At 42.4% G+C, this 12,959-nt stretch overlaps 1 protein-coding gene across 3 annotated transcripts in view; it reads right to left on the minus strand.

The window, feature by feature from the left end:
* Window positions 1-12,959, minus strand: part of SPPL3 (signal peptide peptidase like 3) — a 149,641-nt gene that overhangs the window by 57,602 nt on the left and 79,080 nt on the right. For 2 of the 3 annotated variants that reach the window (XM_050923629.1, XM_050923630.1), the window contains one exon: window positions 7,853-7,930. In XM_050923629.1, coding sequence (XP_050779586.1) covers window positions 7,853-7,930 — 78 coding nt within the window. Of the gene's footprint in view, window positions 1-7,852; window positions 7,975-12,959 lie in introns of those variants that run through there. The other variant, XM_050923628.1, reaches the window with a different exon arrangement.

Here is a 12,959-nt window from a genome sequence, read left to right on the forward strand (position 1 = left end):
ACATAAGCTGAAGGAGTGGGGGGATTAGAGGGGCTTGAATTGAAATTCTTAACTGAGGCCATGTCTACATCTAAAGTTTTGCAGCGCTGGTTGTTACAGCTGTATTAGTACAGCTGTATAGGGCCAGCGCTGCAGAGTGGCCACACTTACAGCAACCAGCGCTGCAAGTGGTGTTAGATGTGGCCACACTGCAGCGCTGTTGGGCGGCTTCAAGGGGGGTTCCGGGAACGCGAGAGCAAACCGGGAAAGGAGACCAGCTTCGCCGCGGTTTGCTCTCTCGTTCCCGGAGCCACCCAGCAAACCGCAGGGAAGGAGACCTGCTTGCTCTGGGCTCTGGGAACGAGAGAGCAAACCGGGAAAGGAGACCCGCTTCGCCGCGGTTTGCTCTCTCGTTCCCGGAGCCCAGAGCAAGCAGGACTCCTTCCCTGCGGTTTGCTGGGTGGCTCCGGGAACGAGAGAGCAAACCGCGGCGAAGCGGGTCTCCTTTCCCGGTTTGCTCTCGCGTTCCCGGAGCCACCCAGCAAACCGCAGGGAAGGAGACCTGCTTGCTCTGGGCTCCGGGAACGAGAGAGCAAACCGGGAAAGGAGACCAGCTTGATTACCAGAGGCTTCCTCCTTCCACGGAGGTCAAGAAAAGCGCTGGTAAGTGTCTACATTGGATTACCAGCGCTGGATCACCAGCGCTGGATCCTCTACACCCGAGACAAAACGGGAGTACGGCCAGCGCTGCAAACAGGGAGTTGCAGCGCTGGTGGTGCCCTGCAGATGTGTACACCTTCAAAGTTGCAGCGCTGTAACTCCCTCACCAGCGCTGCAACTTTCTGATGTAGACAAGCCCTGAGTACATTTTCACAAAGCAACTTGCCTTCTGTCCACACCACAACAAGCAGAACCTCAATGTGATTTTGCCTGGATTGGGGTTCCACTATTCTTGTCATGCAGATGTTTCCTGGCACTTTTTCTTTAGTGAATTTTGATGAACTGTAAATCAAGCTTCTGAGTGGATTTGTTTTCTTCCCATGGAACCTCCTCAACCAGATTAATCCAACAAGCACATGGATTTTATCCCAATTACTCATCCACCCAATTCTTTCTAATCCTATTACTGCACTTCTGTCGAAGTCACCCAGCAGCACAACTGTTTTCTTCATTCCGGACTGGGAATTTAGATTTCAAGTCTACTTCTTACAAAATATGGGTTACTAAGCCCAGATACCCTTCTCTTTCTGTCTAGTGTAGAACCTCACCTCTTCCAAACTTAAAGTCCCCCTAACTCCTAGGAAGCAAAGGAAATTCCCGCACCTACACCATTTTCCAGGACAGATCTATTCTCTTGCTGAACATTATTTGGCAGACAGGGTGGGCTTCAAAAGGTTATCCTTGTGCTAATGATTTCTAGCAAGTATTCTGAATAAAGTAAATGTATTATTTTCTACAAATTTCTGAAAGGACAATTCTGTATCTTATAGCAAATTATTCAAGATGGAAGTCTTTGTGGGGGGAGGTTGGTTTGTTTTTTAATAAATGTAAGGAAAACACACCAACCTAGGTCTAGAATATCTGTATTCTGACTACCGTTATCTGAATCAAGTGAACTTGCAGAAAAATTTGAGACTCAACCCTGATTCTAATGACCCTCTCCATGTTAAGAGACAGAATGTAGTATTACTGTCGATTTCCCCACATTCCTTATGACACTACTGTCACATTCTAGGGTGTCCAGGGGTATTATTTATCACAGCTAAATTTAAATTACTTTATTTCTCACACTTAATCCCTGCTTTGCAGATAGAAACAGCAGGGGTACAAAGACCTTTATGAATGAAAACATTAATGCTGTAGAACTGTACTCTAAGCTCTAGTTAAACACGTCCTGTGACACAGGATCTAGTATCGTGCCATTTAAAAAAAAAAAAAGGGGGAGGGAGAAATCAGAGGAACAAAATCTGAAGGTAACTATCCACAGATAGTAGGCAATTTATGCTTTAACTTGGGCATTTTGCTGTCAGATGTAAGAGGTCTCAAAATCACTAACAAAACAATACAAGGATAGTTTTAGTCAGGTCTCTTGAAGACAGGTGCCTTAGAACTAGTCAAAACTTCTTTATTTTGGGCAAGTTTGTATTGGTGGCTAACAGGTCTTTTTATATTATTTACCCATGCTGCCTGCAAAGATAAAGAAATAAGAAAAATATGACATTTCTGGTTGTGGTGAACCTTGTCAGATTAAGCGAGGGCATGATATCACAAAAGGATAAACATGTTTGAGATAGTCAAATAAGTACTCATTTTATATTTTAATACTTTAATGTAATTAATTAGCTGGTAGAAATCAGTCCTATAATATATTATTGAAGCAAATACAGTTGTGCAAGTAGTACATGAATAAGAATAGAATGTGAGATTCTCCTAGTTAGAATAAATTACATGGTTTTCAATTCTCATGATTCAGACCACATGGTGGCCAATAGCTGTGGTCAGAAAGGCATTCTCCCAGTGATATAATATTGCAGAGTTATGTGGTTATAAAATTTTAGGCCTTCTTTCTAAACTTGCAGTATTTTCCGACATAAGGATATTCAACTAGTAGGGTCAGTTATTTGATCTGGTAAGGCAGTGTGTATACATAGTTGGTAAAATATCTAATTAGATGTGTCAAATTAGATACAGGAATCTCTGCATTTAGGCTTCTATGCATATTTGGCACCTGCTCTTTTTATTCTGAGTTTGTATCTTGTTAGAATGATTAATTACAATGGTTGTACATGAGAACTAAGAACATACTAGTTTTGGTTAATAGACAAAGATATTATATGGATTGGAATATGCTGTATTATGAACACTATGCAGGAATATAAAATTAGGGGCTAGTCCAACCTTGAAGAAACCTAATCCTTCCTCCCAACTATCAGAAGACAATGAGTCAGCCACATTGGCCTCAATAGATACACTGCTGCTTAAAAGATATTGAAACAGATTGTCATGTTCTTAGCCTTGTTCATCACAGGTCTTCCAACTCTGTGCTGCTTGATAGTTCTCTCATAGAAAGCCTGCCTTTCCTGCATTGTCACAAAGGCCAAAGGACTGAGACTGGCACTTGAGTTTTTCCACAAGTTCACTCTCCACCCTGCCCTTCCAAAATGCACACTTCACATTTGTGCAGCATTACAGGCAAGGAGACATGGGGCTAGTCTGCACTGGCAATGTTAAAGTGCTGCCACTGCAGCGCTTTAATATGGCTTGTGTAGTCACAACAGAGTGCTGGGATATAGCTCTCCCAGGGCTCCAAAAAAACCCACCTCCACAAAGGATGTGGCTCCCAGCACTGGTGCACAGTCTACACTGGTGCTTTACAGTGCTGAAATTTGCTGCGCTCAGGGGGTGTTTTTTCACACCCCTGATCAAGAAAGTTGCAAGTGCTGTAAAGTGCCATTGTAGACAAGCCCATGCTAAGTTGAAGTCAGATCACCATCCCCTAAATTAAGAAGCTGTAGTCTAACCAAAATTAGAAAGTGCGGTAGAGAATTTAAGTACTCTCGAAGCAGGAAGAGACTGCATAAAACAGCCAACAGAAAGGGCTTCCATGTACTCAAAATAGGAAGCTAGATGTCTCTAGCAGCATCAAAAAAATTAGTTATTCATGGTAATGGGAAAATGAGCTTTCTGGGCTGAAATGGGATATTTTCTCAATTTGCATTTGCCTTATGTTTATCACAATTATCCAACATCATTCCACCAAATCGTCTGATTGCTACTAGTTAAGTTAGATTCTTCTATAGTTTTCCACAATTCTCCTTAATGACCCTGATTCCAGTGCTGATGATTGGGACAAACCACTATCAGCGTCTGCCCATGCTGAGTAGCCATGTTATACAAGTGTTCCTTATTTATGTGTGTTGCTCAACAACGGGACTTGAAGGAATTTTCTACTCTGAAAAGTGATTAAAATAGCATTGTAGAGCCAGAACACTGCTACTAGTATTGAAGATCCAGAAAACCAAATAATTTCATCAGTTACAACTATGCAGCATCTCCGATACACTAGCTTTCTGCACATTCATTATTCAGGGCCTAAATGAAACAGACAATCCAAAGTATGAGGGAAAAGTCTCACTTGCAAGATTACTGATAAATATCAGTGACAAGAGAAGAACTCAGCCTGACTATCAGATCACAAATTAATTTCACAAAGGAGACAGACAAGCTGTTTTATAGGGCAACTAGCCCATTAAATCACTATGTAAGCACGGAAACTCCTCAATACCATTTTTACAGTCATTTAACAAAACAGAATTACAGTTATTTTACTAGCTTCTTACAAAGAACTTTTTCAAAAGCCAATTTAACAATCCACCTTCCAATTAATTATTAGCTGAAGAGCATCCAGCTCCCCATCTTCCATTATTTCACTATTTTTCTATAAAATAATAGTTCAGAGAAGTATAAGCTTACTCAGTGTAATAATGATTTGGTCACTGTTTAGCCAAGTGCTGTATTATGCTGTCCTTAAAGTTTATATGATACTGAGATGCGATTCACAGATCTATAGTTTCGGGGATCACTATTTTGTTTTTGAAGATAGGTGCAATATTTGTAACCTTCCTTTCTTCAGGGACAGGTGCTCTTTTAGGAAATACTACCTATTTCAGCACAAGTTCTCTTAGTGTTTTATTGCTTTATGAACTCCCAAATGAACACTACCTTGCAAATTACCACTGCACCTGAATTTCTTAATTAGCTTAACTATATCTTAGATGCTTCTGTTAATACCACATGATGATTTCCTGTATAAATCATTACATTAGCCTGACCAGGAAAGCAAACGGGATGGAAATTTCTCTCCATCACGTTCCATACTACTACTACCATAGCAGAGATAAGCTGAAGGCCTATTAGTATAAAAAAACAGGGGGAGATATTGCGTGGGCGCACTCTGAGGGCCCCTCAGTTTTGGAATTCACTCCCCAGTTTGGCTGTAATGGTCGAAATCTGGAGATCTTCAGGACACACTGCAAAGATAATCTTTTTTTCTGAGGAACATGTAAAAAGGGATGAAGTGGTTAAGGGGGGAATTTTGAAGGTGCAGAAGTACTGGAAGAGGGGGATGATTTAAGTTTGAGAGTTCCTGGCTCATTGTTGGGAGTTTATACTGCACTGTGCTGCTGTACTTTATGTTCTGTTGTATCTTAAAATATTAATTTTAAGGTCTCCTAGAATATAGGAAGAATCTCATTCACTGCTACAGACTAGGGATCAAGTGGCTAGGCAGCAGTTCTGCAGAAAATTACCCAGGAGTTACAGTGGACAGGAAGCAGGATATAAGTTAACAGTGTGCCCTTGTTGCCAAGAAGGCTAACAGCATTTGGGGCTGTATAAGTAGTAGCATTGCCAGCATATCGAAGGACGTGATCATTCTCCTCCATTCAGCATTGGTGAGGCCTCATCTGGAGTACTGTGTCCAGTTTTGGGCCCCCCACTACAAAAAAGATGTGGAAAAATTGTAAAGAGTCCAGCAGAGGGCAACAAAAATTATTGGGGGGGGGTGGAGCTGGAGCACATGACTTATGAGGATAGGCTGAGGGAACTGGGATTGTTTAGTCTGCAGAAGAGAACGAGCTGGGATTTGATAGCAGCTTTCAACTACGTGAAAGGGAGTTCCAAAGAGGATAGATCTAGACTGTTCTCAGTGGTACCAGATGACAGAACAAAGTAAATGGTCTCAAGATGCAGTGAGGGAAATTTGGGTTGGATATTAGGAAAAACTTTTTCACTAGGAGGGTGGTGAAGCACTGGAATGGGTTACCTAGGGAGGTGGTGGAATCTCCTTCCTTAGGAGTTTAAGGTCAGGTTTGACAAAGCCCTGGCCAGGATGATTTCATTGGAGACTGACCCTGCTTTGAGCAAGAGGTTGGACTAGATGACCTCCTGAGGTCCCTTCCAACCCTGATATTCTATGATATGGCTACGGACCCTTTCTACTGCTATAGCAGCAAAGAGTCCTGTGGCACCTTATAGACTAACAGACGTTTTGGAGCATGAGCTTTCGTGGGTGAATACCCACTTCGTACATGCATCTGATGAAGTGGGTATTCACCCACGAAAGCTCATGCTCCAAAACATCTGTTAGTCTACAAGGTGCCACAGGACTCTTTGCTGCTTTTACAGATCCAGACTAACATGGCTACCCCTCTGATACTTTCTACTGCTATGTAAATCCAAACATCCAACCATAGTAGAATTACAGTTTACCTGTAACTTCTCCACAAATACAGTATTCACTTTAATTACCCCCTCGGCCATAAGCCAGATAGGTCCAAAACTCTCCTGCACCTAGAATATTTAAATATTCATTAATCATCTTAATATACTTGGCTATTCGTTCTCCATACTTTCTTTGCCCTTTTTGCTTATATACCTTCTGTAACATTTTCTTTGATGAAAGGCTTCTTCAGCTCTAATACTATCCGAAGTACAATATTACCCCTCTGAGTATCGAGTAATACCTGCCTAATCTTAATGATAGGGACAGCCAGTTCTTCCCCCCAAAAAATCACTGTTTGCGTTACACAACTTTGCTTAATGTATGATGGGATTCAGCAACCTTTATCTTAAGGGTTGCCATCTGGACCATTTGAGACTTGAATTTGCTCTCACCTGGTTTTGGAACATTAAAAAAAATGATGTTGTGATGTGTTGCTCACTGTAACGAGGAGTCCGGTGGTACCTTAAAGACTAGCAGATTTATTTGGGCATAAGCTTTTGTGGGTAAAATAAACCCACTTCTTCAGATGCATGGCGTGAAAATTACAGATGCAGGCATAAATATACTGACACATGAAGAGAAGGGAGTTGCTCATTGTGAATGTCTGGCTGTTTACCATAGATTTATTAGTAACAAGAAGTTATGTACTATTGTTTTCCCAAGCTTGATAAATAAAGCAAACATGTTTTTCATAATTTTTAAAATGTCAGGGGTTTAACTAACTAGAATTTACATATTTTGTTCATCTGGTACACCCTGTCTCTTGGCCATATTCAAAGTAGTCAAACATTTCATACTAGATGCAGTACATTCTGTATTCCCTTCCTCCCTGAACTGCTGCAGTTCAACTGGTTTCTCTAAACTAAACTGGAGGTCCCCAACACAATGGATAGTTACTTTCACAACTTTCCTGCTATGCATTGGTCAACTAATTTAGTTTTTTTAAGAACTTCAAATATATTTTACAGGTTTCAGTTACAGCAACCACCAATTCCATCATGTGGAAAACAGTGACAAGAAGTTATACAGTCCTCTGTGACTCTGCTATACGGATTATGTATCAAAAATACTTTATTTAATCCTTTTGCAGCCTACAAGATAGTTTCAAATGGATGGGGAAAATGTGTCCCTGGCCAATTTAATCCATATACAGTGTAAAACACTGCTGTGGTATACTTGATATGCCTTCGCATAGTTGATGCTATTGTGGCATATTTGGACCTTGATTTGCCTTCACATAATTACATACTTCAGGAACTGGTCTTCCAAATACACCAGGTCCTTCCATTTTCTTCCTCCTCTTTATATCCTTCTCAGAACCAAAAGTAAAAATTTAAAGTCCATTTACAACAAGTATCAGTCTGAGAAAGATAGAAACAAACACACATACTAAATAAAGTCAGACCACTAACTGCTAAGCATTAGTCAGTTCTTTGGTACATCTTCTAGAATAGGTCTAGCTCTAACTGACAGATGTGTCTTCCCCCTCCTAACAAGCAGGCACTGACATGACTAACGTACTGAATATAAATGCTGTTCATAATGAAGTTTACATCTGAAATAAATAGAAGCTTTAGAGAACAGTCTTACCTGAAGCTGCCATAGACTATAAGGAGAATGGAAATCAGGAACGTAGACACTTGGCTGGAATCCACAAGGGAATATGCCCTAGAATGGGGAAGAGAAAGGCACAATGTGTCACCACAGAGCATCACTTTTGGGTGTCATTTGATAACTCTTCAGCTTATGTTAACAAAACGAAGAGGACACTGAATGACGAGTCAGGAAGGTAGCTATTTCTAGAATGTCAATGCCAAATAAGAAAACAGTTAGAAGACTGACTGACTATAATTAGCCTATAATATTCAATGATAGACTCACAAATTATTTGCAGTATTCAAACAGTGATCAAATATGACTTGTGGTAACTTGTGCCAAGCTCACCACACGGGAGCTTCTGCCAAAGCATGTGGGAGGGGGAAGATGCTTTAGCTTTATCTAATGAAACCGTGCCTATAAGATGCAGCCTTCTCAAACAGTACTTGGTTATAGGACTTAACAGGTAACACAAAAGGTAGAATGGTGACCAAGCATTATTTCAGAGAAAACAGGCTGCAGCATGTATTTAACTACATCCCACATAACTGCATAACATTATACCTACATGAAAGATGAAAATATTTTGATATAGGACTTCTGATGGAGATTTTGGTAAGGACCAAGTCTTAAACTCACTAATGTCAGTTTACTTGCATAGATTTCCTGAGAAATCAGACTTCAGAATACATATGTACATGGCTTCCCACATGTGTTTATAATACAGAACTAAAAGATTCCTAACAGCCTTGTGTCCGTAATGCCTACGCTATCTAATTTTTGGTTCCCTATCCCCAAGAGACTGAATTGTATTGTGTCTAGCTTATATTGCAAACTCTGGGGTAGGGATGGTGTTTTTGCCAAATTTATAAAGCAGCAATCTAACAGAATTAAATATGTACATACCACCGCTTGACAAATTTCAAGTTTTTGCATATGTATCTATTTATGCAAGAGTTTCTATTGGGCATCTAGCATTCACATTTTCAGGGCATGAGGGATTCAAAATGCCTCTAAAGTAAAAACCTGACATGGAACACTTAGCAATCACTGGATTGCTTCAGTTTCACTCTGTAGCAGAAATTCTGTCCGTACAGGCAACATACATTTTTATACCACTTGCATTACTGTAGTATTCAGGTGACTTACACGATGATCCTTCCCTCTGTAAGATTACACCAAAACAAAATGTCTAGAACATGGGGATGTGTATGTTGTAAGATTCCTAAAACCTGTACAAAAATTTAGAACTGAGTGTTTCAGAGGTCTGACAGCTAAGAAATTGCCAATAAGCTACTGTAAACCAAAAGGAATGAATGGAAGATGACTAGCTAACTGACTCAAACAAGTATTTAGGTACGTTTACTCATTTTTCTTCTACAATAAATGAATGGTGTGTTATTGGAGATAGTCAATTTACGCATATCTTCTCCATCTGAACTACATGGTATAACATATCAACTCTAATATTTTAGTATGACAGTGTTTTATCACCCTTGCAAACCCAGATAACTCGCTGGGTTAGGCGTAAGCAAATCTATTCACAACTTTCCCTGTTACAAGATTCACTATTAAATCATAACCTGATGAGAGGTTACTATAACCTAGGTTAACAGCTACTTTGTACTTCAATACACAGGTACCATCAGCAACTTCACCATATTGAACTATATACATTAAATATACTAGAGCAAAACTATAAAGGCATCAGAAGATAACAAGTGAAAATGCGAATGTATCCATTTCTTAAATTGGTTTATCCCTAGATCACTCGACTGAAGGTGAGCAACAGCAAAAGGACAGAAAGTACCCTTTCACTTCTTTACAAAGACCACAGAATGCCTGGGGGGTATGGTTCTCTACTTCGCATGCTCCCCCTCACCCTGCCTTTTTTATTTACCATATATATTTGTTCATAAACCAAATTTTGTTAAGTAAAAAAGAGAAGCACCAGAGAAGGGGGTCAGCCTATGAATAGATAATAGAGAGGGAGAGGTGGGACACAGCCCCTCCCCCCAACAGAGGGAGCGAGAAGAGGCAACACAGCCAGTAGAGACAGAAGGGCAGAGGCAGGGCCAGAGTCTCTCCGCTTCTGGTCACATTGCTCTCCCCCGAGTCTCCGAAGCAGCTGCAGCTCTGGAGCAGGCTGCGGCCGTGCCACCTGCCCCAGCCCGCCGGAGTAGGTCTAACCAGGCCAGAGACATCCTTCCCTGGCCCTCCCCAGATAAAGTGGGAAGGGATGGGATGGGGAGAGTGTGGGTGTCCAGGGCTAGGGGTGGGGTCAACTTCTCCCACACCAAAACATTTCCCACCAGTTGCTGTCCCAGCCTGTCAGGGTAAGCAGCTGGCACACCAGAACACTTTGTTTACTTAGGTTTACTTCCGTGCCTGCAGACGCTACAGGTAAACAAACCATCTCGGCCCACCAGCGGCTTATCCTGATGGCTTGGGAGCCAAAGTTTGCTGACCCCTGAATTATAGGGTCAGCTTATGAATGAGTCATACAAATTTTCCTTTTTTACTTATCCACAGCAACAGAACTGGGAAAGCATTTTTAGGTCACGTTGACACTACAAACTTCAGTTGACACAGGTTATGTTGGCATAAAGCCACAGCAGGTAGTATAGTAAAACCTCAGAATTAGGTAAACCTTGGGAATCTAGATTGTTAGGAACATTTCAGCATTACAAACTCAGAAAAATGTTATGGCTGTTTCAAAAGTTTACAACTGAACATTGTCTTAATATAGCTTTGAAAAACAAGGGGTAGGGGGCAGCATTTTTTTTCTGCATAGTAAAGTTTAAGTTTAACTCAGTAGTGTACTGTATTTGATTCTTTTTCCTATGCTGCCTGATTGCACACTTCGAGTTCCAAATGAGGTGTGTGGTTGACCGATCAATTTGAAACTCTGTTGTTCTTAACTCTGAAGTTCTACTGTGTATCGTTTGTGCGTGCGCACACTTGGCTCTTCTTGTCAGCACTGCACATACTCCTCAGGAGTGCTTGTGCCAATGGGCAACGCAGTGCATTATTGGGCCGTATCCCAGCGTGCAACCAACTGCTACCCAGCATATGATCTCTTGAGAAGTTTTGGCAACGCATGCTGGGACAGAAATGAGTTGGGTAGGACTGACTGGGAGCAATGGGTCAACTTCCCAGTGTGCAACTGTCTCCCATAGTGTCTTCCCATAGTGTCATCCATATCGCATAGTTTTTGCACCATTTGTAAAAATCCCATGAACCTGCATGTCCCTCCTTACTGTTCATCTCTGACAGAAGCATGGAGCCTGCACAGCTCCGCATTATTGTCATAAGCGTTGCAAGCACAGAACACATGATTCTCCAGTATCTGCAGAGCTGTAAGATGAATCGAATCAGTGGGGAACATGACAATTTCTTGGATGACAGATTGCTGTGGGACATAGGAAGAAGCAATTCAAGGTTGTGGGTGGCGTTCACACAGCAGCTGCGGATGGTGGAGCACTGCTTCCGAAAAATGAACATTGATTGGTGGGATCACACTGTAATGCAGGCTTGGGATGATGAGCAGTGGCTGCAGAACTCTTGGATGTGCAAAGCCACATTCCTGGATCAGTGTGCCGTGCTCACCCCAGTCCTCCAGCCACGGGGAAAACAGAATGAGAGCTGCACTGGCAGTGGAGGAGCAAGTGGCCATCGCACTGTGGAAACTTGCAGGGACTTATACCTCATTCGGTGCACTAAATGCCCCAACAACAATTATGTGGATGAAACCAATCACTACACTCTTGAACAAACTCACACAACGATAAAAGACAAAAGGTATGTCTTCACTAGCACCGTTAAAGCACTGCCGTGGCAGTGTTTTAACATGGCTGTGTAGTTGTGGCACCTCCTTGAGGGGAGTAGCTACCAGCATTGCTGCACTGCCACCTTGCAGCCCTGAAGTTTGCAGCGCTCAGGAGTGTTTTCTTCCACACCCCTGAGCGAGAAAGTTGCAGTGCTGTAAAGTGGTAGTGTAGACAAGGCCAAAAATATCACCCTATCATCTGTGAACACACTTCACAAAGTAATCACTTTGTATCTGACCTACCAGTCATCCTCCAAACCAGTGCTCTCTAACCTTTTTCGTTTGGCAGGTGCCCAACAATGAGCCACGGAGGACCATGGCGGCGCACGAGCATCTGCCAAAATTCCACTGACAAGCGGCAACATCAATAGGTGTCGCCGCTGAATTGCCATCGAAAATCGGCAGCATTTCAGCGGCGACGCCTCTGGATGATGCAGTTTGTTGGTAGCATTTCGGCAGATGCTTGTCCATCGGACAGTACGTGGGTGCACTTAGATGCCTTGGCAGGTGACATGGCGCCCGTGGGCACCGTGTTTGGGACCCTTGCTCAAAACACTTAACACTTTCAAAAGACGAGCCTAGGGAACCACGGCTAATGGGAGCTGCAGGGGTGGTGCCTGCAGGCAGAGGCAGTGCGCAGAGCTACCTGGCCACGTCTCTGCCTCCAGGTAAGTGACACCCAGAGCTCACTTCATCCTGTGCTGTGCCCCAACCCCCTCCCACACCCAAACTGGGGGGGAGAAAGGGAGGAGAGAGACACAGAGCCAGGTAAGGAGCCTGCCAGCCTTGCCAACACCTCCTCTCCCAGCACCAGCAGGGGTCCTGGGCTGCCACTCTACCCGTCACCCCCAAGCAGCCAGGTCGCCCTCCCCCAACACCCAAGAGGCCCGCGGGCAGCCACCCCTCTCCCCCAAAGTTTTATTCATGAGTAGTTTTAGTAAAAGTCATGGACAGGTCACAGGCCATGAATTTTTGTTTACTGCTCGTGAACTCTAGTAAAAATACTTGAGAGTAAAACGTAGACTTAAATATAATATACACTGAACAAGGTATTTAATACACTATATTATAAGACAAGGCCTCACTTGGCATCATTCCTTCCCTCCAACACACAAGGTTCTCCACTCTAATATGCTATATGACAGATATGACAAACTGTACAACAGCATATTAACACAATTATCCAGTATTGCTGCTTGTTCATGGAACAGTTTAATATGTTTAAAAATGTACAAAGTGGGTGATTTTTTATGTTACGGGGCTCAATGATTT

This window comes from Gopherus flavomarginatus, chromosome 15 (assembly GCF_025201925.1).
Source record: "Gopherus flavomarginatus isolate rGopFla2 chromosome 15, rGopFla2.mat.asm, whole genome shotgun sequence".
Classification (NCBI taxonomy): Eukaryota; Metazoa; Chordata; order Testudines; family Testudinidae; genus Gopherus; species Gopherus flavomarginatus.